The sequence below is a fragment of the Euleptes europaea genome, chromosome 6, assembly GCF_029931775.1.
Source record: "Euleptes europaea isolate rEulEur1 chromosome 6, rEulEur1.hap1, whole genome shotgun sequence".
Taxonomy (NCBI): domain Eukaryota; kingdom Metazoa; phylum Chordata; class Lepidosauria; order Squamata; family Sphaerodactylidae; genus Euleptes; species Euleptes europaea.
In genome coordinates, this window is record NC_079317.1 from 109,149,289 (window position 1) to 109,172,876 (window position 23,588).

General features: G+C 44.3%; 1 protein-coding gene across 1 annotated transcript; it reads left to right on the forward strand.

Annotated features, from left to right (window-relative positions):
- The first annotated feature begins 5,183 nt into the window (after positions 1 to 5,183).
- On the forward strand, positions 5,184 to 14,289 carry LOC130479389 (glycine N-acyltransferase-like protein 3). Its single transcript, XM_056851779.1, has 5 exons — positions 5,184 to 5,320; positions 7,111 to 7,218; positions 9,462 to 9,588; positions 11,384 to 11,504; positions 13,872 to 14,289. Exons 1-5 carry the CDS (start codon positions 5,243 to 5,245, stop codon positions 14,287 to 14,289), a joined length of 852 nt encoding a protein of 283 aa, XP_056707757.1. The 5' UTR covers positions 5,184 to 5,242.
- Positions 14,290 to 23,588: the final 9,299 nt, after the last annotated feature.

The following is a 23,588-nucleotide window of genomic DNA, read 5'->3' on the forward strand; positions in this document are numbered from 1 at the left end:
ACGCCCTCACTATTTGGAGACATTTTTTGGAAGGGGCAGAGATCCCTTTTGAGGTTTGCACCGATCACAAGAATCTTGAGGCTCTAAAGGGGGCTAGGAAGCTCACCGCGAAACAGATTCGGTGGGCACAGTTTTTTGCCAAGTTCCGCTTTGTCCTGAAACATGTGCCAGGGAAGGACAATACGTTGGCGGATGCTCTTTCCAGGCTTCCCCAGTACCGTAATGACTTTGACCGTCCGGTGGATTCCTTGTTTACCCCTGAACAGAGGGGGGAGGTTTCGGGACTTGCAGTGACCACCCGATCCCAATCCCACCGTCAGGATGTTCCCCCCCTTAAGGGAATCCCGGAGGCGTTTCAACAGCGGCTCCGGGACGCTTCTCAGAGGGAGGCGGATTTGCAGGTCCTCCCCGCAAATCTCGACCGACAGGGCTCCTTGTGGCTGCAGGGGGGTAAGCCTTACGTCCCCGAGGCGCTCCGAAAAGGGGTGCTGGGACTGGTTCACGGGGCCAAACTTGCAGGGCATTTTGGGTTTGTAAAAACTTTGCATTTATTGCGGCGTCAATTTTGGTGGCCAGGTATGAGGGCCGATGTGGAGCTGTACATGCGCAGCTGCCCCATTTGCGCCACAGCCGAGAAACGGATGGGGAAGCCCCCCAGACTCTTGAAGCCTCTGGAAACCCCGACCATGCCCTGGGAAGTGATAGCCATGGATTTCATCACGGATTTGCCCCCAAGTCGGAGGAAGACTGTACTGTGGGTAATAACAGACTTATTTTCCAAACAGGTTCATTTTGTTCCTTGTGCAGGACTACCGTCGGCCCAGAAGTTGGCTGAACTATTTATCAATCACGTGGTGAAGCATCATTCGATCCCGAGGAAGGTCCTCTCCGACAGAGGGGCTCAGTTCGTAGCCAAATTCTGGAGAGCCTTCCTAAAAGTCATGGGGGTAGAAGAACAGGGACTCTCTTCAGCCTATCACCCCCCAAACCGATGGTCAGACCGAACGAGTCAATGCTGTAGTAGAATGCTATCTAAGGTGTTATGTCAATTACCACCAGGACGATTGGGTGGACCTACTGCCTTTTGCTGAGTATGCCTACAATAACGCCCCCCATTCCTCCACAGGTTTCAGTCCTTTTCACGTGGTGTATGGAAAGGACTTTGGACCCTTTGGCTCTCCTAACATCACTCCTGAGCTTGAGGGGGTGCAGGAGGTCCAGGATTGGGTTCAAGTAGTGCAGACCACTTGGCCCTGGCTGCAAAAGAACTTGGAGAGGGCCAAGCGCAAGTACAAAGACCAGGCCGATAAACATCGGTCTCCGGGGTGGGAACTCAAAGTGGGAGGGCAGGTTTACCTTTCCACCAAGAACCTACGGTCACTTCGGCCTTGTAAAAAGCTTAGTGACAAGTATGTAGGCCCTTTCCCCATCACCCGGGTGATCAATGATGTCACGGTAGAATTGGAACTCCCCAAGTCTCTTCGTGGGGTGCATCCGGTGTTCCATATCAGCCTACTGAAGCCGTACGTCGCTGCCCCTCAGTTCCACCCCCTCCCTAAGACTGAAGTTCCTACAGTGGTGGGAGGGGAATTGCATCTTGAAGTTTCTAAAGTGTTGGATTCTAAGCTGAAAAAGGGAAAACTGTTCTATTTGATACGCTGGAAGCACCTGGGCTCTGCCCAGGATGAGTGGGTGGCTGCTCCCCATGTGGCGGCTCCCCGTCTGGTTCGGGAATTTCATTCTGCCTATCCCGACAAGCCTCGTCCGCCTGGACTCGGGGAAGGGGGGCCTTAAGGGGGGCAGAATGTGAGGGTCTGTATGCCTTTGTCTTGTATGCTTGTATGCTTTCCCTCCCCTGGACTCGTAAAAGCAGTTCAGGCCTCTTGACCTTCCTTGGTTCAGGCTCTGTGTGTGACGGGCCCCAGTTGGAATGTCTCTCCCTCTTCCCACACCCCTCCCTTGCTCTTACTGACTCCCTTTCACCACTGTGGCCTTGGTGGTTGATAGTACTAACAAGCTCTGAGTTCTTTTGATGTTTTGTACCATGCACTATTATCTCGTAGGTTCCCATAATACACGTTTGACATCTGCTTCCCTGTAGGGGTTATAATTCTGTCTTTGAGAATCTGAATTCACTTGCAACTTTTCCAGTGTAAGACTTGTACCACCTGAAGCTTTCAATAAAGATCCTTGTTTCTGCATGACAGTCTGAGCAAGTGATTTTATGGAATTTGCACAGGGAGGTCAGGAACTCTCACAATACCCTACCAAGGTTGAACGCCCCACAGAGTCCCTGTTCACTCCTGCTCAGAGAGGTTTGCTGCCCACTCTGGCGGTTCAGGCCCGATTACAAGCCCGGCTCCCACCACAGTCTTCGCATGGGGGGGGACTCCAAACTGGACCACATCGGTCGGCCCGACCGCTCCACCCCCCTTGCCTCCTTTGCCAGCTCTGCCTGCGCCCGGCCGCCTGGGTGATCCAATCATCCGACCCCCCTCGGAGACACCAGCTGCCCCTCCCGCAGTGAAGCCCACCAGCGTGGTGCCCACGACGCCAGATGGGGTGGATCTAACAGACTCCTTTATGAACTCTCTTCGTTCCGGGTGCCAAGCCGAACTCTCTGCGCAAACCCTCCCCTATTTGCACTGTTATGTTAACTATCATCAGGATGATTGGGTTGAATTGTTGCCCTTTGCTGAATATGCATACAATAATGCTGTACATCAGTCCACAGGGTATAGCCCCTTCTGGGCCGTATATGGTCAGGACTTTGGCCCCATTAGTCATGCTGATGTCTCCAAGGTGGAGGGAGGTGAAGGAGTTGCTGACTGGGTACAAACAATTCAAACTACCTGGCCTTGGCTAGTAAAGAACTTGGAACGAGCCAAACATAAATTCAAGGCTCAAGCTGACAAACATCGCTTCCCTGGGAAGGACTATACTGTCAGGCCTGCTTTCCTTTGCTCTCAGCAGCCTGTCAGACTGTGACTGTTTTAGGTCGAACTTGCTAACTGCTGAATTCCTGTTCCAGCGCTCTCTCCTCAGTAGAGGGGGGCCCCACCTTGACCCGTTATGACTAATACTTTTCCTTCTGGCCTGCACTGTGCTCCCAATTGCCATTTGTGCCGATGTACCTGTAGGCTCTGCATACCTGTATGTTTTCCAATAAATCAGCTCTCTTTTGGATTCCTTGTCTGTGGATGCTGTTTGTGGGATTACCACGGGGACAAGTGCTTACATATACAGTGGGAGACATGGTTTATTTGTCCACCAAGAATCTGCGTTCCAACCGCCCATGTAACAAACTCAGTGCCAAATATGTGGGACCCTTTCCCATTTCTCGAATCATCAACCCAGTAGCTGTGGAACTCTCACTCCCAAAATCATTAAGACGAATCCATCCCGTGTTTCATATCAGTTTGCTGAAACCGCATATTCCTTCCCCAGAGTGGCATCCTGAGCCTCTCCCTGACCCACCGGTGATGGTAGGGGGGGAGAACATTTTGAAATTGCAAAAATCTTGGACTCAAGTATCCTTCATGGCTCCCTCCAGTATCTAGTTCGTTGGAAACACTTCAGTGCTACACAAGATGAATGGGTCCACGCACTTACTGTAAGTAGGATCCTGGGAGGAAAGTCAGCACGGTACAGCCTGATCTTGTAATGTCTAAGGAGGGTCAATACTTGGAAGAGAGACCTCCAAGCAAGGTTCTGCAAAGGAAGGCAGCTTCTGCTTCCCACTTGCTTTTAAAGCACCTTGCTGGGGTCGTCTTAAGTCAGCTGTGACTTGATGGCACTTTACACACATACAGTTTTAATTTTTGCACCGCTTAATGTGTAATGTCAATACTTATGTTATGCTTCAGTTCTTTCAGGTTGGTTCCAAACTTCTACAAGCCTAATGCATTGTTTATTGAACGTCCCTTTGTGTTGATTGTACTGACTCATTTTGTGTAACCTGCCTTGAGTCTTTGTGTGATAGGCAGACTATAAATAATGTAAATTAAATGAGTAAGTAAATAAGATTTGCAGGAAAGGAGAGGATCTTATTTAATGTTTTAAATAAAATAATTTTAGTAAGGGTGAAAGAACATATATGAAAGGATGGGGAGGAATGGTTTTGTTTACATTGAACAAAAAATAGTTTTCCAGGATTTGCTGTTGCTGACATCAGTTTATTTTTGTCCCTGCTGTTCTGCAGCAGTAGAAAATTCCTGGTCTCCTCCTCACCACACCTTGCAGCCACCCTCCTCTTTTATCCACTTCAGCAATTCCAGCAAGTGATTCTGCTAAACCAGGAACCCAACCTTGTTCAACTTGTGGGCAGTTCTGGAATTTTGGGAATGGTTCGTGGGTGCAACCAAAAAATGGCAGCCAGGGAAGATTGGCCAAATCACAAAATGGCTTTTCAGGGTAGAGACAATTAAAACATGTGGGAAGGTGCCAAGTTAAGTATCCTCCTTTGAATTAGGTGGTTATTTCCAAATGAGCTTGCCCTGAAGTCATGAAGTCCTCCTGGACTTTTCTAAAACACTTCCTGCTCCAGGGAGGTGGAGGAAAGCCAGGAGGAGTTTTTTTGCTTTGGAGAACAGGTATTTGGGGGGGGGGGACAAGTAGGTGCCATAAGGAAATATATCAGTAAGCACCATCATCCAGCAGCGCCATGCTGGGATCAGTGATCTAAACCAAATCCACTACCCTTCAGAAGCAACCCCATTCCATTTTACTCTGGGACATAGCCAGTTATGCTGTATCATCTGGATCCCATCCCATAAGGTCATGGGCTGTGGTCCAAGCAACAAATCTGTTAATGGTTCATTTATTGTGGGTTAAAAGTATCTCTACCAGCAAAGCAGTCCCCTTAAGAAACCTGCCCGGACCAGACACTGATTGAGTGTGTGAGTACCACTGCATTGATAATTCCTAATCTGTTCTCCTCATCAAGAAAATTCATTCAGCCGCAGGTGAGTCACTGATGACATGATGGGTGAGAGGGGCCCAGAACAAAATAATCTTGACTATCTTGAGCATTGATCTGGAAGGAGATTCACTGTTACTGTTGGAAACAAAGGCTCTGTACCCGCATGTATCTGTATGTTGGCAAAAAGGTTCAAATCTCCCCTCCCCCATAAGGCAGAAGGTTTGGGGGTGATGATAAGTGGTCTCTCTTCCTCTTTCACAGGTGCTTACCACCCATCCTGCTTCTGTTGGTTTCAACCCACCAGCCTCCGCCTCTTGAGCTATGCTGATCCTATCCTGTCCTTCCAAGTTGCAACTGCTAGAGGGGATTTTGAGGAAGAGCCTTCCTCAAACCCTTTCGGTAAACTTAAACAATGACTTAAACCATTTTACAATTAGCTCTAGCCAGAGGAAAGAAAAAGAGATGCAAACCTCCTCTTTGAGTTTTGAGCCAGGAGCCAGGGCCCGATTTTTGATAACATCTTGTTCATATCTTTCCTCTTCTCCACATACAGGTTCTGATAGCTTTCTGATATAGTATGTTTTTTCAAGTGTACACCGAAGAATTTTAGTGTGAAAAACGCATACTTAAGCTATACTTGGGTTATTGATGAGCATCGTATAGAGCAGGTGAAATGTTTTAGATACCTTGGTGTGGTCTTCCAATATAATGGAAGGCAAAGTGCTCATATAAGATGGAATTGATTCTGCCCAAAGAAGTACAAAGGCTGTTTTCTCTATTGTACTAAAGGAGGTGGCTTCATTTCAGCTGCAATTATGCTATTTGTAGCCAAATTGTTAGCCCAGCTTTTATATGGTGCCCAATTAGGCCCTATACTAACTATGCTCCCTTAGAGAGAATACAGTTACAGCTCTGTTTAATGCTCCAAAATATGCATCCAATGTGGTGCTCCAACAGGAGGCTGTTGAAATATTAAGAAATATTAAAGTAACACATGCCTCTGGATTTTTAGAAATCCATCATTTACTGCTTGATTTGTCTACTGATCAGGGCCAGCCCTGCTTCCAGAAGTATAAAAAAGTTGCCACAATATCATGTGTGAGGCTAGCATGATTGGTGGTGCACACTGTAAATTTGACAGTGCAGAGAGGACAAGTACGGTATCAGGTAGGAAATATGTACTCAAATACACCATGAATGTGTGTGGACCACAGCACCATTCAGTGGGTGTTGACACAAGACATCAGATTGTTCTGGATGACTGGTCAGCTCTGATTCAGTTATAGGCATACATTTAAGAAACCCTAGGTGTCATTAGCTTTCCTATATCAGATCATTTAACTCCTACATTAATACATTAATTTAGCCTACATTAATACTGTAAGTTCATCAAACTGACAAACTGTGTTCTTAACGTAGACTAAATCCACTAAGCATTATACCATCCATCCATCATTGTTACATAAATAATTAAAGGAGAGCAATTACATGAGTCCATAGAAGTTTCTCACCAAAAGTAAGCAGGTTGCAGGCAAGGAAACCCTTCAGAGAAGAAGCTCTTGATCAACACCACTGTCCATTTTTAAGATGATTTTAAAATCATCTTCTATCTATACCTAATTGTTCCACTTGATAAAGGTGCACTTTCTTGGCTAACTCTTTATCTTATAACTTCAAATAATGTACAAGGTAATCTAAAAGTATCTTCTTGGACTATATACATTTTAGTTTATTATTTTTATTGTAATGAAGTCTATTTTAAAATAGTGATTAGAAGTTTCTCGTACATATGAATCTTTTGGCCCTCAACATCTTGACTTGTGAAGTTGGATATTCTTGCGATTCTCAGATGCTTCTGGGCCTTAACAAATTGTATCTATTGATAATGGGTTAGATGGCTTCTAATTATACAAGGCTGTATAATTAAGTTACCACTTTTTCTTCTTCTTACTGCTCTTCAAGGCTATTCTGTCCTGGGTCTCTAGACTCCCTTGGCATGCTTCCCTGAGAGGCAAGTTTTGTTCTGTTTAGGTGTGCTGCAACATTTTCTATGTTTCTGGTAAAGTCCAGCAACTGTTCCCCTGTATTTCATGCCATATCCATTTACAAAAGTTTGATAGAATCACTCCACCCAGAGTCCCCTCTCAATCTGCAGTTCAGTACCAACTCTCACCTATTATTCTTGACAGGTCCATGGAGCAGTAATGCACATAAACCGTGGGAACCCAGCAGGGCATGAGGTGCTTGTGGATTCATGGCCAAAGTTCAAAGCTGTCCTCACCCGGCCTCGCAGAGAGGTAATAGCCTTGAAAATTTTCTGTGGGACACACTATGGGAGATTTCAGCTAAGAGTGGGATATGGAATGTTTTTTCCAATCAAGTCAGGTTCAAACACAGAGAAATGAAGTTTTAGCTATTGTTCTTAGTAAGAGAACAACAGCAGTTTCTTAGCATTCAGAAATGTCACAGGTGAAGCTTTCCCCATCCCTTCACCCCCAAGTTAAAAAAAACTTGATCTGCAAATGTTAAGGGTCACTGTGTGTGTTCAGTATGATTCATGGTCTCAAGTGCAGGTAAAATAAATAGTTTCCAGTCCCATGCTTGTGAATGAAAGCTAAGCAATTCCTAATAGCCAGTAATTATTTTATGGGCTTGGCATCTCAGGTAAAAAAGGTAAAGGTCCCCTGTGCAAGCACTGGGTCATTCCTGACCCATGGGGTGACGTCACATCCCGACATTTCCAAGGCAGACTTTGTTTACGGGGTGGTTTGCCAGTGCCTTCCCCAGTCATCTTCCCTTTACCCCCAGCAAGCTGGGTTCTCATTTCACCGACCTTGGAAGGAAGGAAGGCTGAGTCAACCTTGAGCCGGCTAACTGAAACCAACTTCCGTCAGGATCGAACTCAGGTCGTTCAGACTCTCATCTCAGACTTATCCTTATATCTAATAGTCTGACAGCCTCCCACTCAAACTTTTGAATTGTATATCTCTGACAGAATTCTGCCTAAGTCTGATGTTAATGAGGGGTTGGGTATGGTATGGAATAGAAGATGACGTCTGGATGCTGCTTTCTTGATTATAGGCCTTTTGTTTTGTAGATGGTGGGAAGCAGAAAGATCTGACTAATTCACCCCTGGTTTTCTGCCATCATGAGTCCACTGCTGTTTTGACGTATTTTTAGGGCTGCCAGCCCTGCTCTGGCATCCCCCAGGATCTTGGGAGTGACCATCACTAATGTGGTGATGTTACTTTATGATGATCCCATTCACCTCCATGCTGCTCTAGGAATTCCCCCAATCTCTATGGTTGTGACATTGCTGCATCTGTGATGTCCCCCATCTTCTTCTCCTGTGGGGCCTTTTATGCACGGGTTTTTTTCCATCGCTGTCAAGCCCCGGCCACTTTGAGGCTTTGTTTTCTTTACACGTGTATTTCCCAACATTTAGAAGTCACCTCACTCTCCCCTTGTGTTTTCCCCATGTTTTGTGGATGCTGTTTTACCCTGAGTTTAAAGTCTGCCTTGATCCTAAATCGAAAACTGGTCCTGTACATACTTGTCAATTCAGATTTTTCTTCCCACACCCATTCTTGCTTCTCCCTCCCACTTGTCTTTCCCCCTCACTGAACCCCTCCCCTCAAAGCCATTTTCTTTGTTTGTTTGTAAGTGCACTAGCAATAGAATGTGGGAATGCTATGAGGTTGTTTATTTTGTCAGTTTCACAGCAAGAGTGTCTGTTTCAGATCAAACAGCTGTTTTTTGCAAGTACAGGAGTAGCAACACTGAAATAATCATAAATGACCTATGTGGCTACTTATTTGGCCAATTTCACAGTGAGGGTTGGTCAGTTTCAGGCCTTGGCCAGATGGAACAGAGCCAGGGTGATTTGCTGCCCACCCCTTATATGCGTCCTCTTATAGGCATGAAAGCCGTTTTTGCTGTATGTGATTGCAAGACTAGTGATGGTACAATGAAGTGGTCACAAATGACTGTATTAGTGTTTCTATGTTCTTATGACCCCTGCATTGAGATAGCCAAAAACAAATTGGTTGGGGAGGAGGGGAATAACGTGTACGTTGATGTAAGTGCTTTTTTCCCCTAGTGATCTAGCAATCTAGAGTGCATGAGTAAACCAAAAACAAAACAACAAAAGGAGGTGGCAAGCTATGTAATAATGATGCCATCAGTGACCACTCCTCTATTAGTTCTGAAGCTCCACATTTCCCCTGATGATGCATAAAGTACTCTGGGAATTTCTTCTGGGGGAAAACCCCCTGTGCATAGTGGTTTGAGAATTCAATTTCAAATACTGTGCATTGAGAGAGCAGCATATCCAGCGGAAACTATCCATGCATAAAAGGCCAGGGAAAGCTGGCAGGGGCAGGAAGTTGCCTGCTAAGGCAGGCAATCTGGTAAGCTTTCTGGTGACAAAATTACTAGGGATTCAGGTTTCATAGCTAAGTTACAACTGGCTAGCCTTGTGAAATGCTGAAGTACTGCATTAATTAAGAGATAACCTTTGAACTCTATGTCACTGTTTTAGGTTGCCACAGATGATTCTGATTGGTATACCAACATGTATGCAGCATTCTACCACAATCTTGATGTGTACCGAACACTCTTGCAGGACACAAATGTTGTCAACTGGGCCCAAACCTTCCGTATCCATGGTAACCAACATCTCCCCACATTGAAGAAAGAATTAGGCAGTTTTGATAGCTTTGGTATTCCATGTCATCCAGCCAGAGTGTTGGAATAAGACATGGAAGTTGCATGTTCAAATCCATAGAAACTTTGTGGGTGACCTTGGGCCAGTCACTCTCTCTCAGCCCAACCTACCACATGTGTGTGTGTGTTAAGTGCCGTCAAGTCACTTCCAACTTATGGCGACCCTATGAATGAAAGTCCTCCAAAATATCCTGTCTTTGACAGCCTTGCTCAGATCTTGCAAATTGAAGGCTGTGGCTTCCTTTATTGAGTCACTCCATCTCTTGTTGGGTCTTCCTCTTTTCCTGCTGCCCTTAACTTTTCCTAGTATGACTGTCTTTTCCAGTGACTCTTGTTGTCTCATGACGTGACCAAAATACGACAGCCTCAGTTTAGTCATTTTAGCTTCTAGGGTCAGTTCAGGCTTGATTTGATCTATAGCCCATTGATTTGTTTTTTTGGCAGTCCACGGAATCCTTAACACTCTCCTCCGCCACATTTCAAAGGAATCTATTTTCTTTCTATCAGCTTTCTTCATTGTCCAGCTTTCACACCCATACATAGTAATAGGGAATACTATGGCATGAATTAATCTAGTAAACTGCTTAGGGTCCCCATTGGGAAGAAAATGGAAGTATAACTGAAGTAAGTAAGTAAATAAAATAAATAATATCCAACACCTTGCTTTTCAGGATATACCATAAACCACATTCTAGGTATCTATGTTGGTTCATGGGGGGATCCAAAAAGAGTAATATAATACTTTTTTACTAGGACTGATCAGAATATCACAAACTGCTGAGTCCATTATAACCTTATGACTGATTGATTGGATTTGTATCCAGCCCGAAGCAGGGCTCCGGGCTGCTAACAACAGTTAAAACATCGTAAAACACAATACAATAAAACATTTAAATTTAAATCCAACATTAATTAAAAAACCTAACCCTTTCTAAAATCAAGTTGCACTTAATTGTGGCACACAGGACCACAACCGACCCGGGGAGAGCACTCAGGGTCCCCTCTTTGAGTAGTATAGTAAAACTTAAGTTGGAAATGGGGAAAAGTAGGTATCACGATCCTCGCTTAGGCTTTTTCAAGTTAACAACCAAATAACAGAGATTTATTAAACACTGTACAAGGAATAGATTTGAAGATGGGGGTTAGGACACACATAGAACCAGAGCTATTTGATAAGTTTCACTTCAGAGAAGGCATAGGTCTTAAATGGCTTAGTTGGTACAGAATTACAATTCTTAATTTGTTCACATATTCAGTTCAGTTCCCAAAACCTCTTATACATGTTTCTATTCAGACTCTGCTAACTGTCAGGGAAGTTGGAGACCAGACAACCTCTCTTCCTCAGAGAACCACAGAAGTATGGAGATTTCTCCTCAGATCTCTCTTCCAGTTCTCACTATAGCTATACCCCACTTTTGTGGCAGTAATCCCTAAACAACATCCTGTATTTGGAATATCTCCTTCCCAGAGCCTATTCCCTTCCAGTGATCTGAGAAAGGGTCCCTTTCCTCCCAAGCTCTGCCTGTCCCTCCACAGGATTTGTTTTATAGAAGCTTAGGCAAATCTGAACCCTGATTATTTTGTATATAATACTGTTTTAATGTTGATTTTTTTTTATCTTTGCCACCTTGGGTGGAAAGGTACATAGAAATGGTTATGTAAATACACAGTTCAGGCCTGACCCCACCATATGCACACCCTTCTATCTGTGACAGGATATTTTACTGCTTTCTACAGGGCACCAGGACGGGATATGTGAAGCCTCCCAAGACGCTGCTGTGACTAAGAAAGTGCAGTTCTCACCATCTTCCTACTTCACTTACTTGCACCGTGTTCCAAATAAAATATGTGCACCTCAGTAAGTGTCCATCTTGTTGTCATCACCCTCCCCTTGCTTGTGATGCAACTGCAGCACTACATAATATCATTTTCAATATATTAGTTTCAGGTATTGACATATTAAGGCTTTTCATCTGTTTTGGCTATGTAACTAACAGTGTCTGGGACGGTAGAAACAGCTGTGTGACCACAAAAAGAATTGACTCAGCCAACAGCTGACTTCCTGGAATCAGAGCCAAATTCCAGATAACCTTTTTGTTTATGTTACAAAGAACAGTTTTTAAAAAAGGAACCTCTTTGAAAGCAGCTTTTTCATGCCCTGAGGGAGAACATATCTGCCTAGACGATTTTTTCTTTGCTTAGAAATATAATCAAAATACAATCTCTCTCTCTCTCTCTCTCTCTCTCTCTCTCTCTCTCTCTCTCTCTCTCTCTCTCTCTCTCTCTCTCTCTCTCTCTCTCTCTCTCTCTCTCTCTCTCTCTCCATCTCTCTCTCTCTCTCTCTCTCTCTCTCTCTCTCTCTCTCTCTATCTATCTATCTATCTATCTATCTATCTAAAGATATAGATATATATCTTTAAGGTTAGAGGATATTTTGACTTAGTAGCCAGACAATGAGTAGACATATGTGTGAAACTTGGAAATGTTATGAGAAAGGTGTTGTTTATATGAACCATCCTGATGCCATCCATCAATTTATGACATCAAGGTTAAAAGTATATGCTTGGGACAGACCTTTAATCTGATTTCATGCATCACAAGTCCTTTTGAAGTCTGGGGAAAATGTAATATTCCCATAATAAAATTTCATTAGTTTTCAGGCCAAAATTGTATAAAAAGGGCTTGAAAATTGAGAGAGATTGGGAAATTCTCTACCAGGTGTGCTTGTGTGCTGACTGTCTTCAGAATTCTCCCCGGCATGATCATTGATGGGTTGGTTACTGGGTTGGTAACTGAATTGTAACTGTGTTCTATTCAGATCTATATTGTTGTAACTTGTATTATATTGTGCATATATCTTTTCATTTTACTATTTTCTGAAGTATTTACAATAAAAAGGAATTGTTTACAATTCAAATAAGTTGTATCAGCACTTGCAAGTGGCTGGTTATATAAGGTAGCATGGTTTTTAGTGAATAACAAAATCTAAAAACCTAGTCAGAAAACATACAGTGATTGACTACTTCAATAACTTTTGGGAACTCAAACTTTGTAGTCAAGACAGTTGTGGTCAAAGCTGCCATTTTACCTTGGTGAGGCTTTGACTTCTCCTGGAAAGAAATAATGCCACAAAAAATGTGGGAATAGACTGCAGTGCTCTTTCAGAAAGGCAGCCAATGGCCTGGTGACAGCTCCTTATGAAAGATGAGTCAGCACCACAGGAGGTTGTTTGGCCCAGGAAGAAAGGTGCCACTCCTCTAAGCATGACAGAAGGAAGGCAAGAGCCTATCTTAACTTCTTACCTATGAAATTGTCCAGAAAAGGGTATGCCTTTTGTAAAATAGGTTTCAAACGCTGCAATCTAAAGTAGAAAGAGCCTCTGTGAGGAACAAAAGACTAGGAACCTAACTGGTTGTCTTTTGGGAGAAGGCAGAGGAAGAAGTCTTGTGTGGAAGATAGCAAGGAGGTTTTGTGAGAGAAAGCTGAGGTGGTGCCTGAGGAGGTTCTTCTGCCTTCCACCTGGAGATATTTACAGTTGTCTTACAAAAAATATACCTGAAACAAACTTTTAAACTGTATAAAAGAATACTGTGTGTGCTCATGTGGGCACAGTCTAGTTGTTCAAGCTGGCAGTCATCTTCCCTTAATTTCTACTCCTGCTGCAATGCCATCCTGCAGGTGAGACCTAGGTATCATCTCCAGAACTCATCTCCACTCTACAGAGATCATTTCCCCAGGAGAAAATGGATGCTTTGTGAAGCCTATTCTCATTCATATCTGTTGATCTAACAACTACTTAGCCACTTTCAACAATCCATGCTCTCGAGCATATTCAGTTAGCAATTTCTTCTTCTTTTTTTAATTTTTCTGCATATTTGGGAAATTCCCTGAGTCTGTACGAACCCTTACTTTGTCTGTGGATGGCCTGTTTTTGCTTTCATCACTTGAGCCCACCAATTTATTATTAGATGTAGTAATTTATCTCTCAATCAATGATCAATGAAATGTTCACAAACACATGCAGAATATCTCTAATTACTAGATTTTTTTGGGAAAGTGACAGAAGATGGTCTTCACTATCATGCTCTGCTTGTGAGCTTCTGAGATATAGCAGCCTGTGCTAGACTGAATGGACTCTTAGTCTGATCCACAAAGTCACATAATTATATTTAGCTGAATTTCCACTGCATTAACAGTATTTTTTTTTGCCTCCCTTTTCTTCCAGGCTAGATCCCAGCCTGAGACTTTCCACTTTAAATAGCTCCCATGTTGACCTGCTGGATGAAACATGGGCCTATGGGGGCAATGAACACAGTCATGAGTACCTGGCTACTTTGGTGCGCTCCTTCCCCAGCAGCTGCATCCTGGATAACAATGGGCACCTGATCAGCTGGAGCCTCTTTGATCCTTTTGGTGCATTGGCACATGGCTATACACTTCCAGAGTATCGTGGTCGTGGCTATATCAGTATAGTCAATAAAGTATTGTCCATGCATATCCATGCATCTGGCTACCCTATATATGGCAATGTAGCCCTCGATAATGTGCGCATGCAGAATTTAAATGAACACTGGGGATTTCAGAAGTTAGCTGCATTATGCCATATCATTTTGCATATTCCTAAATCCTCTGATGTTTCTTGAGGAGTTTTCCAAGGGCATCAGAAGACTGATGCAAGGGCATCAGAAGACTGCCTCTCTGACCTCCCCCCCCCAATGGGGATTTAAATAATCTGAAATGGAAGCCTTTGGGATGCAATAAATAGCTCTATTGCCAAGCCATTGGAATATAATGGAAATTTCCCATTCTGGGAAGCGGAAAAGACAAGAAAGGCAGTGTTCTGACTGATATCCATCCAACTCTTGCATTCCAGGGGCTCCCACAAGTTTATTTTTGTACCCTGGCAAGGGCACAGTGGTATGTTTCCTTGCTGGGTCTCTGTTGCTCAGGGGGTGGAATTAGGATGCCAACTCCTGGGGTGGTGGTCAGCATTCTGTTCCCCCAAGTGTCACCCAAATCAGACCCTGTGCTAGGGCAGACTCATGAAGAGCATCCTTGACACCAGTATAACTAGAACATGATTTCTAGTAGAAAGAATTACGTCTGTGGTATAAATGGTTCCCAGTTCATGTACACAGTTCCCAGTCTGTCAGGCAAAAAGAGAAAGGATGGAAGGGAGACAGATGCTTAACAACCAGCAAGTAACTTTATTATCCTACCCATATACAGAATAGAATGGAAGCAAATTGTCAGTGGTAAAGACCAGACTATTCAATGGCGATTTACTTGTGGTGATCCAATAAACTATTCACATTTGCAAAGCTGTATTACACATCTGTATTACTTCAATTATTTTTTTTCATTTATTTATAGACATATAGAATACAGATCTCTTTGAGTAATACATAACATATATCTAACCACTGATTCAGCGAGATACATGGGCTATAAATAAAGAATACCCTGATTCATAGTTCAGTGAGAGTGTGTGTGTAAAGTGCCGTCAAATCGCAGCCGACTTATGGCGACCCCTTTTGGGGTTTTCATGGCAAGAGACTAACAAAGGTGGTTTGCCAGTGCCTTCCTCTGGACAGCAACCCTGGTATTCCTTGGTGGTCTCCATCCAAATACTAACCAGGACTAGCAGAGTCTAAACAGAATTTCCAATAGAATTATATTAATATATAATAGAAATATATAAACTGTACATCTTGATTAACTTGCCCATATAGATGCTCTAATTTAATAATTATGATAAAGAACAAAATATCTCATAGCGATTCCTGCTATTTTAATAAGTAACGATTTATGACATTGATGCTGAAATTCCTCAAAATATAAATGCCACACATAAGGAGAAATTCCCTCTATAGCCTTATCATTCCAGAACATTATGAACATAGCTCAATGTTCCATGAACTTCTTTGAAATATTTATCATCTTTGAAATAGTTATCATCTTTGGTGATAATTTAGTAAGCAATACATTTTCCCAAAAAGAATTCAACCAATCTCTTGAAGCTTTAGGGTCTGTTTTTTTCCATCTACGAACAAGGATTATTTTAACAATCACAAAAAGGATGAAGACATTCTAAATCTGATAAAATCACATGTGGATCATGAGGTAAACTAATATTTAACATATCATTAATGAAGTGAATGAAGTAGAAAATTGCAAAAGTTCTGTATTTTTGCACAATTCCAAAAGATATGAACAAAACCGGCACCAAATCTTTAATAACAATCTTGTACATTCCTGTACATAATAGCCAGTCTATGTGGAATAAGATGCCACTGAAACAAACAGTTTATAATAACAAATGATAATCCAAATTGTCTTTCTCCTATTTCTCCCAGAAACCAAACTGAGGAGAAAAGATAGATGAGGAGTTACTCAAATATGGACCAAAGGTAAGCGCCACTAGCAGGCTGCACCTTCTTCCACCTTGTAACAATGCCCTGGCAAGACCTGCGTGGCATTAGCCGTCAGCAAGACCAGACGTAGGTGCAGGGAGCTCTGTTCCCTTCTCTTTGCCTGAAAGAACCTCTTTCCCAGTTGCTGATTGCCCTGAGACCACAGGCATGACAGCCAGAGGACTAAGGGGAGCAGAATGGTTGCACTACTTACATCCAATCGAATGCCAGTAGGGCAAGATCATGCTGGCTCAACTGGATATAAATTCTAACTATTAAAATGATCTTGTTCTTGTATTGTTTCCTTTATGCTTTTCCCTTGTGTTATCTTAGTCTTTTTAGTGTGCAAACTTAGTTCAGGAAACCAGAGGAAACTGGAAATTGGGTTAGCCCAGAAATCCAACCCATTTGTACATGTACAATTGACACTATGATGAGGCAACCCCTAATATTAATATTGCAGGCAAATCTTTCATATGGCTTACATGAGCTGAATCTGGTTATCATTTCAGTACAGTTGGTAAACAATGATGAGGTCATTCAAGCTTTCATAAATTTACAACTGGAATACCCCTCCCCCCAACTGACAGAATCTACAATTAACCCATTGTCTTCATATTAAGTTTGGCATAGTTACACTTTCAGCTACAGACCTTCCTGGCATATTGCTTTTTTGACATCTATAGAATTATCAACAAAAGCTCACAAATTGCGAGGATTACCAAAATGTGACACAGAGACACAAAGTCAATATCTGTGAACCGCAATAAAGTGAAGCACAATAAAACAAAGTGTGCCTGGCATGGCAATCAAATCTCCTCCACCAGCCACCAGCCCTCACTCCTGTTGCCAGTTGTGGTGGTGGTGGTGGTGGCACTTTCTACTCCAAAGTCCCAAGAGCATTTATGTGTCAATAAACCAACTGAGGGTGGAGGGCAGGCAGGAGAGACTGACTGACAGACATGCATTCTAGCCTTCATGCCTTCTGCCTCTCTCTCCCTCCTCATCCCCATGCTAGCCTTCTTGCATTTGGATATTCTAGCCTAAGTTCCCATTACAAAAAATACCTTTATTTGTCCTCCATTTTTTGTCCCATGATGTGGATCTCTAAAAGCATTTTTCTGAGCTTGCCGGAAGGCTGCTTGACCCCTGCTTCTGAGAGAAGTTCTGAATTTGAGGTTCAACCATAGGTAAGGGTGGAGTCAACCCCCCCCCCGAGACTTCCAGGGAGTTTTAGTGCAAAATAGAGATTTGGGTACATATCCCTCCTGTCCCAAACCATGAAGCTAGGGCTATCGATTTGGTTCATCCCGAACTGAAAAACAGCCGAATTATCCCCGATTCGGCAGTTTTCAGTCCGGATGGAACCGATTTTTTAAAAAAGGTGGGAAAACAATGAGCTGAATTTGGCGAGTTCGGGGTGATCGCCGAATAAATTTAGCAAATTCAGGGGCTCCAAATCAGCAGCATAAGCGTCAGTTAGTAAGCAACTAGCGGCATTCTCCTGTGGCCAATGGTGGCCAAGCCGGGTCTTCTCCTGGCCAATCAGAAAAGGGATTCTCCCTTTTGAATTTGCCAGGAGAAGAGTATAAAAACTCCCATCCTCCCATCAAGACTCGAGTCTGGAATTCCTTCCATTTTGGTGGTGGTGTTGGAGGAGAGTGTTACAGATAACTTGAACTGCCAAAAGGGGGGGGGACCAACATCAGTGGGTCATTATTGATTAAATCAAGGCCAAACTGACCCTAGCAGCTAAAAAGAAAGACCAAGCAGCTGAGGCTTGCGTGCTTTGGTGGTCACATCATGAGACAAGAAGAGTCAATGGAAAAGACATTCAAAAGGTCCCTCCCAGTGTAGGCTAGAAGATGTGCCACAGCAGTGAAAAGGAAAAAATTACTGGGGATTACTGCCAGTGGCCATCGGGAGGGAGGCTAGGCAACATGGCTCTCCATCCATCCATGTCGAAGAACGTGTGCGAAAAACCTACCTGCCCATGCCTCCATCTCTGTGGCGGGGCAACCTGCCAGCCTCTTCTCCCCAGGCCACAGCCACTCGTGCTGTACGGAAGCCTGGAAGGCATCCCGCACCTTCCTATATTTTCTAAGGCATTCGTCGGGGTGCGAGTAAAGTCCCACACCAGGAGAGCCTGGGAGACCTGTCTAAAAACAGACAAACTGTGCTCCTTGGGGCGGTCAAAGGCCCCGAATGAGTACCATCAACTCCTCAGTAAATAGAGGAGGATGTCCACCTCCTCCCCGAGCCAGGGAGCTCTCCTGTATGACCTCCTTCCTGCCATTTTCCCGGAGTGAAAATCAGCGTGAAAATGAGCGTAGGTGAGCGTGGCCTCTTGGGAGCAGGAGGATGGGACAGGACCTGAGTGTCAGGTTCTCCAGCCAACCTGGGCCATTCCCAAAAAGCTACTCGCTCAGACAGCCAAGTCAGAAGCAGGTAAACTTTATTGTAGAAGCAACAGGTCAAGCTAAGGCAACTTGCAGTTTCAAAGCTGCTAATGACGGGCAAGGCTACAAGGCATAACTTAAAGCATGGTTACATGATTACATCACAGGTGCAGGTTCAAACGGCCTGGGAAACAGATAGATAACGGGGTATGGGAGGAAGGAGGGAGACAGGAGCCTAAACATGGCATTGCTCGTTAGCCACTCAAGATCGGAGCAAAGGGAGGGGGAAGGAACAAGGAGTGGGAATCACAGAGTAAATGAACATCAAAGCACACATGCGAACACTGGCCTAGCTCATGGCAAAAGCCTGACCGCTTGTACGGGTTGACCCAAGCATGGCTAGGCAAGGACTCAGAAGACAGCCAGCAAAGAACCAAAGGCAACCTCTGACATGCCCCCCTTAAGACCCCCCTCCCCATCCAAGCTTGGGTGGGGCTTTAGAGGGTAGGCACTGTGAAATTTATGAACCAGCCGAGGGGCCGCAACATGTGGAGCGGCTACCCACTTATCATGGGCCGGTCCCAGATGTTTCCACCGAACCAGATAAAACAGCTTTCCCCTTTTCAGTTTGGAATCCAGAATTTTAGACACTTCCAGATGTAGCTCCCCACCACCACGGTAGGCTCCTCAGACTCAGGTTCAGGGTGGAAGTGGGGGGCTGCCGTATACGGCTTGAGAAGACTTATATGAAATACTGGGTGGATCCCCCTGAGTGTTTTAGGAAGCGCTAACTCTACTGTGACCTCGTTGATCACCCTGGTAATGGGATAGGGACCTACATACTTCTCACTAAGTTTCCTACTAGGACGTAAAGACTGCAGATTTTTTGTGGACTTGATCCCCCACCTTTAGATCCCACCCTTTAGATCCCACCCTGGTGAACGATGTTTATCCGCTTGCTCCTTGTATTTGTTTTTTGCTCGTTCCAAATTCTTCTGGAGCCAAGGCCAGGTGGTTTGTACTATGTGTACCCAATCTTGATTTCTCCTGTACCTTCCACCTCCGGGGCAAGGGCTGTGTTCCCGAAAGGGCCAAACTCTCTGCCATGCACCACCCGAAAAGGGCTGAACCCCGTACACAAGCATTATTGTAAGCATATTCAGCAAAGGGCAACAATTCAACCCAATTATCCTGATGGTAATTCACATAACAACGTAAATAACATTCAATTACAGCATTGACTCTTTCAGTTTGTCCATCCGTTTGAGGGTGGGAAGGTGAAGACAAACCTTGTTCCACCCCCATCAATTTCAGAAAGGCTCTCCAAAACTGCGCCACAAATTGTGGCCCCCTGTCGGAAATTACCTTGCGTGGCAACCCGTGATATTTCATGACGTGTGTAACGAACATACGTGCTAGCTTTTGGGCAGAAGGTAAACCCGAACAGGGAACAAAATTTACTTGCTTGGAAAATAAGTCCGTCACCACACCAACACCGTTTCCCTCCGACTGGGAGGAAGGTCTGTAATAAAGTCCATGGCAATGACCTCCCAAGGAACGGCTGGAACTTCTAAAGGCTTGAGGAGTCCAGGGGGCTTCCTCATAAGTTTTTTCGAAGTTGCGCAGGTGGGACAACTGTGCACAAACAGATCTACATCAGGGCTATGCTGGTTCTACTAGGGCTCGAGATGGAGGGAGCGCTCCCGTGTGGCATATCCGTACACCACCCGAGGATGTGTGCCTATTAGCAGGTTTTCTCAATCTGCTGACTTTAGGGGGGGGTCCAGTTAGCATGGGCTGAGTAGCGCTGGGAGTTGGAACTCACTGGGAACAAATCAATTTCACCATCATTCCCAGCATCCAGTACCCAGTGGTGCTTGGAGCAAATTGGTTACAAGGTCCCACCATAGATTGGGTAGCCCAGACCATTGCCTTTACCCAACTGCAGTGTGACCACCACTGAAGAGAGGTGGCCGTCTGGGGGTGTGCTGCCATGGCTTTGACAAATCGGGATCCTATACCCCCCCCAACTACCTGGAGAGTATGCCCAGTTTGCTGATGTGTTTAATGAAAAAGAGTGTGATGTTCTACCTCCCCACTGCAAGACAGACTGTGCCATTGAGCTGGTGGGAGAGGGCAAACTACTGAAAGGGAAGGTTTATCCCATGAGTCCGAAGGAGAAATAGGTGTTGCGGGAATTTTTAGATGAAAATATAGCCCATGGTTTCATCCAACCCTCATTGGCGCTTTGCTCCGCTCCCTCCTTTTTTGTGCATAAGCAAACAGGAGATCTTCGTATTGATTTTCGCAGACTCAACGCAGTCACCCAGACTAATGCCTACCCCCTTCCATTGATTCCAGATCTGCTCAGCCAACTGAAGGAAGGTCACATCTTTACTAAATTGGACCTAGTCGAAGCGTATTATCGTGTAAGAATACAGAATGGGGATGAGTGGAAAACGGCTTTCTCTAGTTGCTTTGGAATGTTTGAATACCTGGTCATGCCCTTCGGTCTTAAGGGGGCTCCTAGTGTCTTCATGCAAATGATTAACGAGGTATTACATGACTTACTTTTTAAAGGGGTGATTTTGTATTTAGATGACATTTTGATTTATTCAAAAACTTACGAGGAGCATGTACAATTAGTCAAAGAGGTACTCCGGGACAATCAATTATTTGCAAAGTTGTCCAAATGTGAGTTTCATCAAGATAAACTGACCTTTTTGGGGTATGTGATTTTGCACAAGGGTCAGGCCATGGATCCTGAGAAAGTGAGGGCAGTGTTGGAATGGGAGCTGCCGGCTACATGCAAACAATTACAGCAGTTCCTAGGATTCTCCAATTTTTACGGACGGTTTCTCAACAATTTTGCGCAAGTGGCGTTACCCATAACGGACGTTAAAAATGAAAGGGAAGTGGGGTTCGGTGACTCTGCCTTCCTCCCGGTTGAATTGGATGCCAGAATGTCAGTGAGCTTTTGATACTCTGGCAAAACTTCAGAGCCTATACTTAAACACCCTGACTGTGAGAAACGTTTCATTGTTCAAGTGGATGCTTCCGATGTAGCGATGGGGGGGGGGGTGCTGTCAAAAAGAGAGCGCCAACCAGTCTCCACCAGCTGGGCTCGCTTTGTTCAGGTTTGGGGTAATCTACAAAACAAAACGTTCAACTCTAGGCTTCCGCCTTGAGCTGAACGGGTCGCTGCCACCAGCTCTGAGTCAAAAGGTTGAGCCTCCAGGCAAAGGGCTCAGAGCAACCCTTGCCAAGCTCCAAATACAGGGTGAGTCTCCTCTGCCAAGCTGAGACTTGGTCAGAGTGGTTCACACTGTCCAAAAAGTTTCTACAAAAGATAGCATGGGCAAAGCCAGTCTAGGCACTTAGGATTCAGGCTTGGGAAAACCACAGAAACCACTAGACACATCAAATATAATAAACTAGAAGTTTATTCAAAGGTTTGTGCTCGTTACAGAAAGACAAACGTGAGGCAGGTTAGCATATAAAACAAGAAAGCTTCAATAATCTAACTACACATTTCATCAGAAAGGCAATTGGCTTAGGTTTAGGCAATCAGGCAAATTGGCAAAGCTTTTGGATATGCAAAAGAGTTACCACAGTCCAAGAGTTAGCATCTGGGTGTCAGCATGCTGGTCTCCTCAGTCAAGCATAGATTCGTTCTATGGGACAAAGCAAAAGGTGATGAAAGACTCCAGGATGCGCCCCCGCATCCCAAAAGCCTCCATCCTTCTAAGTCCAAACAGGGCTCATTTTATCCCCTCCATCTTACCGGCCTATGGCCATCTTAGCCAATAAAATGGCGAGAATCTCAATTAACCCTGAATTAATTTGTCAGGTCATCTCTCAGTCACGAGTGTTACCGCTGACCCGCATTCTGCAGTTATGCGAGGCACCTGGGAAGACTCAAACTGAGAGATAACGCTTAATGGCCCATTTGTTGTCAAGGAGATAAATCGTTGGTGCTGCCCCCAATGGCTGTAAAGTCAGGGCAGCTGTTTATCTCCAACCTTGAGACCTTTAAGGAGTACTTCCAAAAACGAAAGTACATTCCACTGTGATTTGTGAGAAGCTGGCTTGTTATTCTAGGCCCCTCAATGTTTAATGCTCCAAAGGTTAATATCAGTGAATATTAGGCCTGAAGCCTGAACCAGTGTTTCATAGAAGGAAAGCAGGGTGCTTTTCCTTCACAGGTGCAACTCTGTTCTTTCTCCCCCTTTCCCCCGATCTTTTGACTGGTTTTGTTAGGGGCCCATTGTTAGGGCCCCTTTGAGGTAGGGGTTGTGTAATTGGAGCCAACTTGATCTGACCAACTTCCAGCAGTGAACTGACCAGATCTGCACTTTAAAAAATGGGGCTCACCCAATCTGGAGAATGTTAGTTTCTGTCAGCTGCTCATGGCCCTTCTGAAGAAAACTCCCTCACCTTAAGCAATCTCCTTAACATAAACTCCTTAAGCAATTTCCTTAACATGAGCTGCCTTGGTCATGATTTCGGCTGGCTCTGATATCGTTTCCCCACACCGTGACCATCTTTTTGAATCTGATTTTTTTATGACCACAATAAAGGACTGCTTACAGGATGTCATTTGCCACCGGAAGAAATGTTTTCTGTGCCTTATTTGTGTTGCATTTAAGTCTTCCCTCTGTTTAGAAGCTCATTTGCATGGATGTCATGCAATGTGACCCAGAAATGAAGGCAGACTCCAGACTTTGAGGCACCAGCCTGCCAATTGACTCTTTCTGCCAGTCCTCACCAATGCTGAATTTTTGAACCTGAAAACTGATGGTCAGCTTGCCTCACAAATGCCTGGAGGATGGAAGGTGACTACTTTGCAAGCCCCTAAAATTGGATCCCCAATCCCAAAGTTCACCAGTCTTTGGTGACCATCCAAGGAGAGTCCCACGCAGCAAATTTTGGGACTGTACCTTCAAAAATGCCCCCCTAGGAGTTTTAAAAATATCTCCATTGACTATAATGGGACTGAATTTTTCAGGAAACCTGAAAATAAGCTGAATAGCGATATTTACCGGATATGGGTATTTGGCTTATTTTGGGTTTACCAAAAGAAATTGTGCCCGATTAACCTGAAATTTACCAAAAAAAAAACCTTTTTTT

Coding starts and splice junctions, on each gene's coding strand:
- LOC130479389 (XM_056851779.1), top strand. CDS start 5,243: ATGCTGATCCTATCCTGTCCTTCCAAGTTGCAACTGCTAGAGGGGATT. Junction 5,321..7,110: donor GCCTTCCTCAAACCCTTTCG/GTAAACTTAAAC, acceptor TATTCTTGACAG/GTCCATGGAGCAGTAATGCA. Junction 11,505..13,871: donor AATAAAATATGTGCACCTCA/GTAAGTGTCCAT, acceptor CTTTTCTTCCAG/GCTAGATCCCAGCCTGAGAC.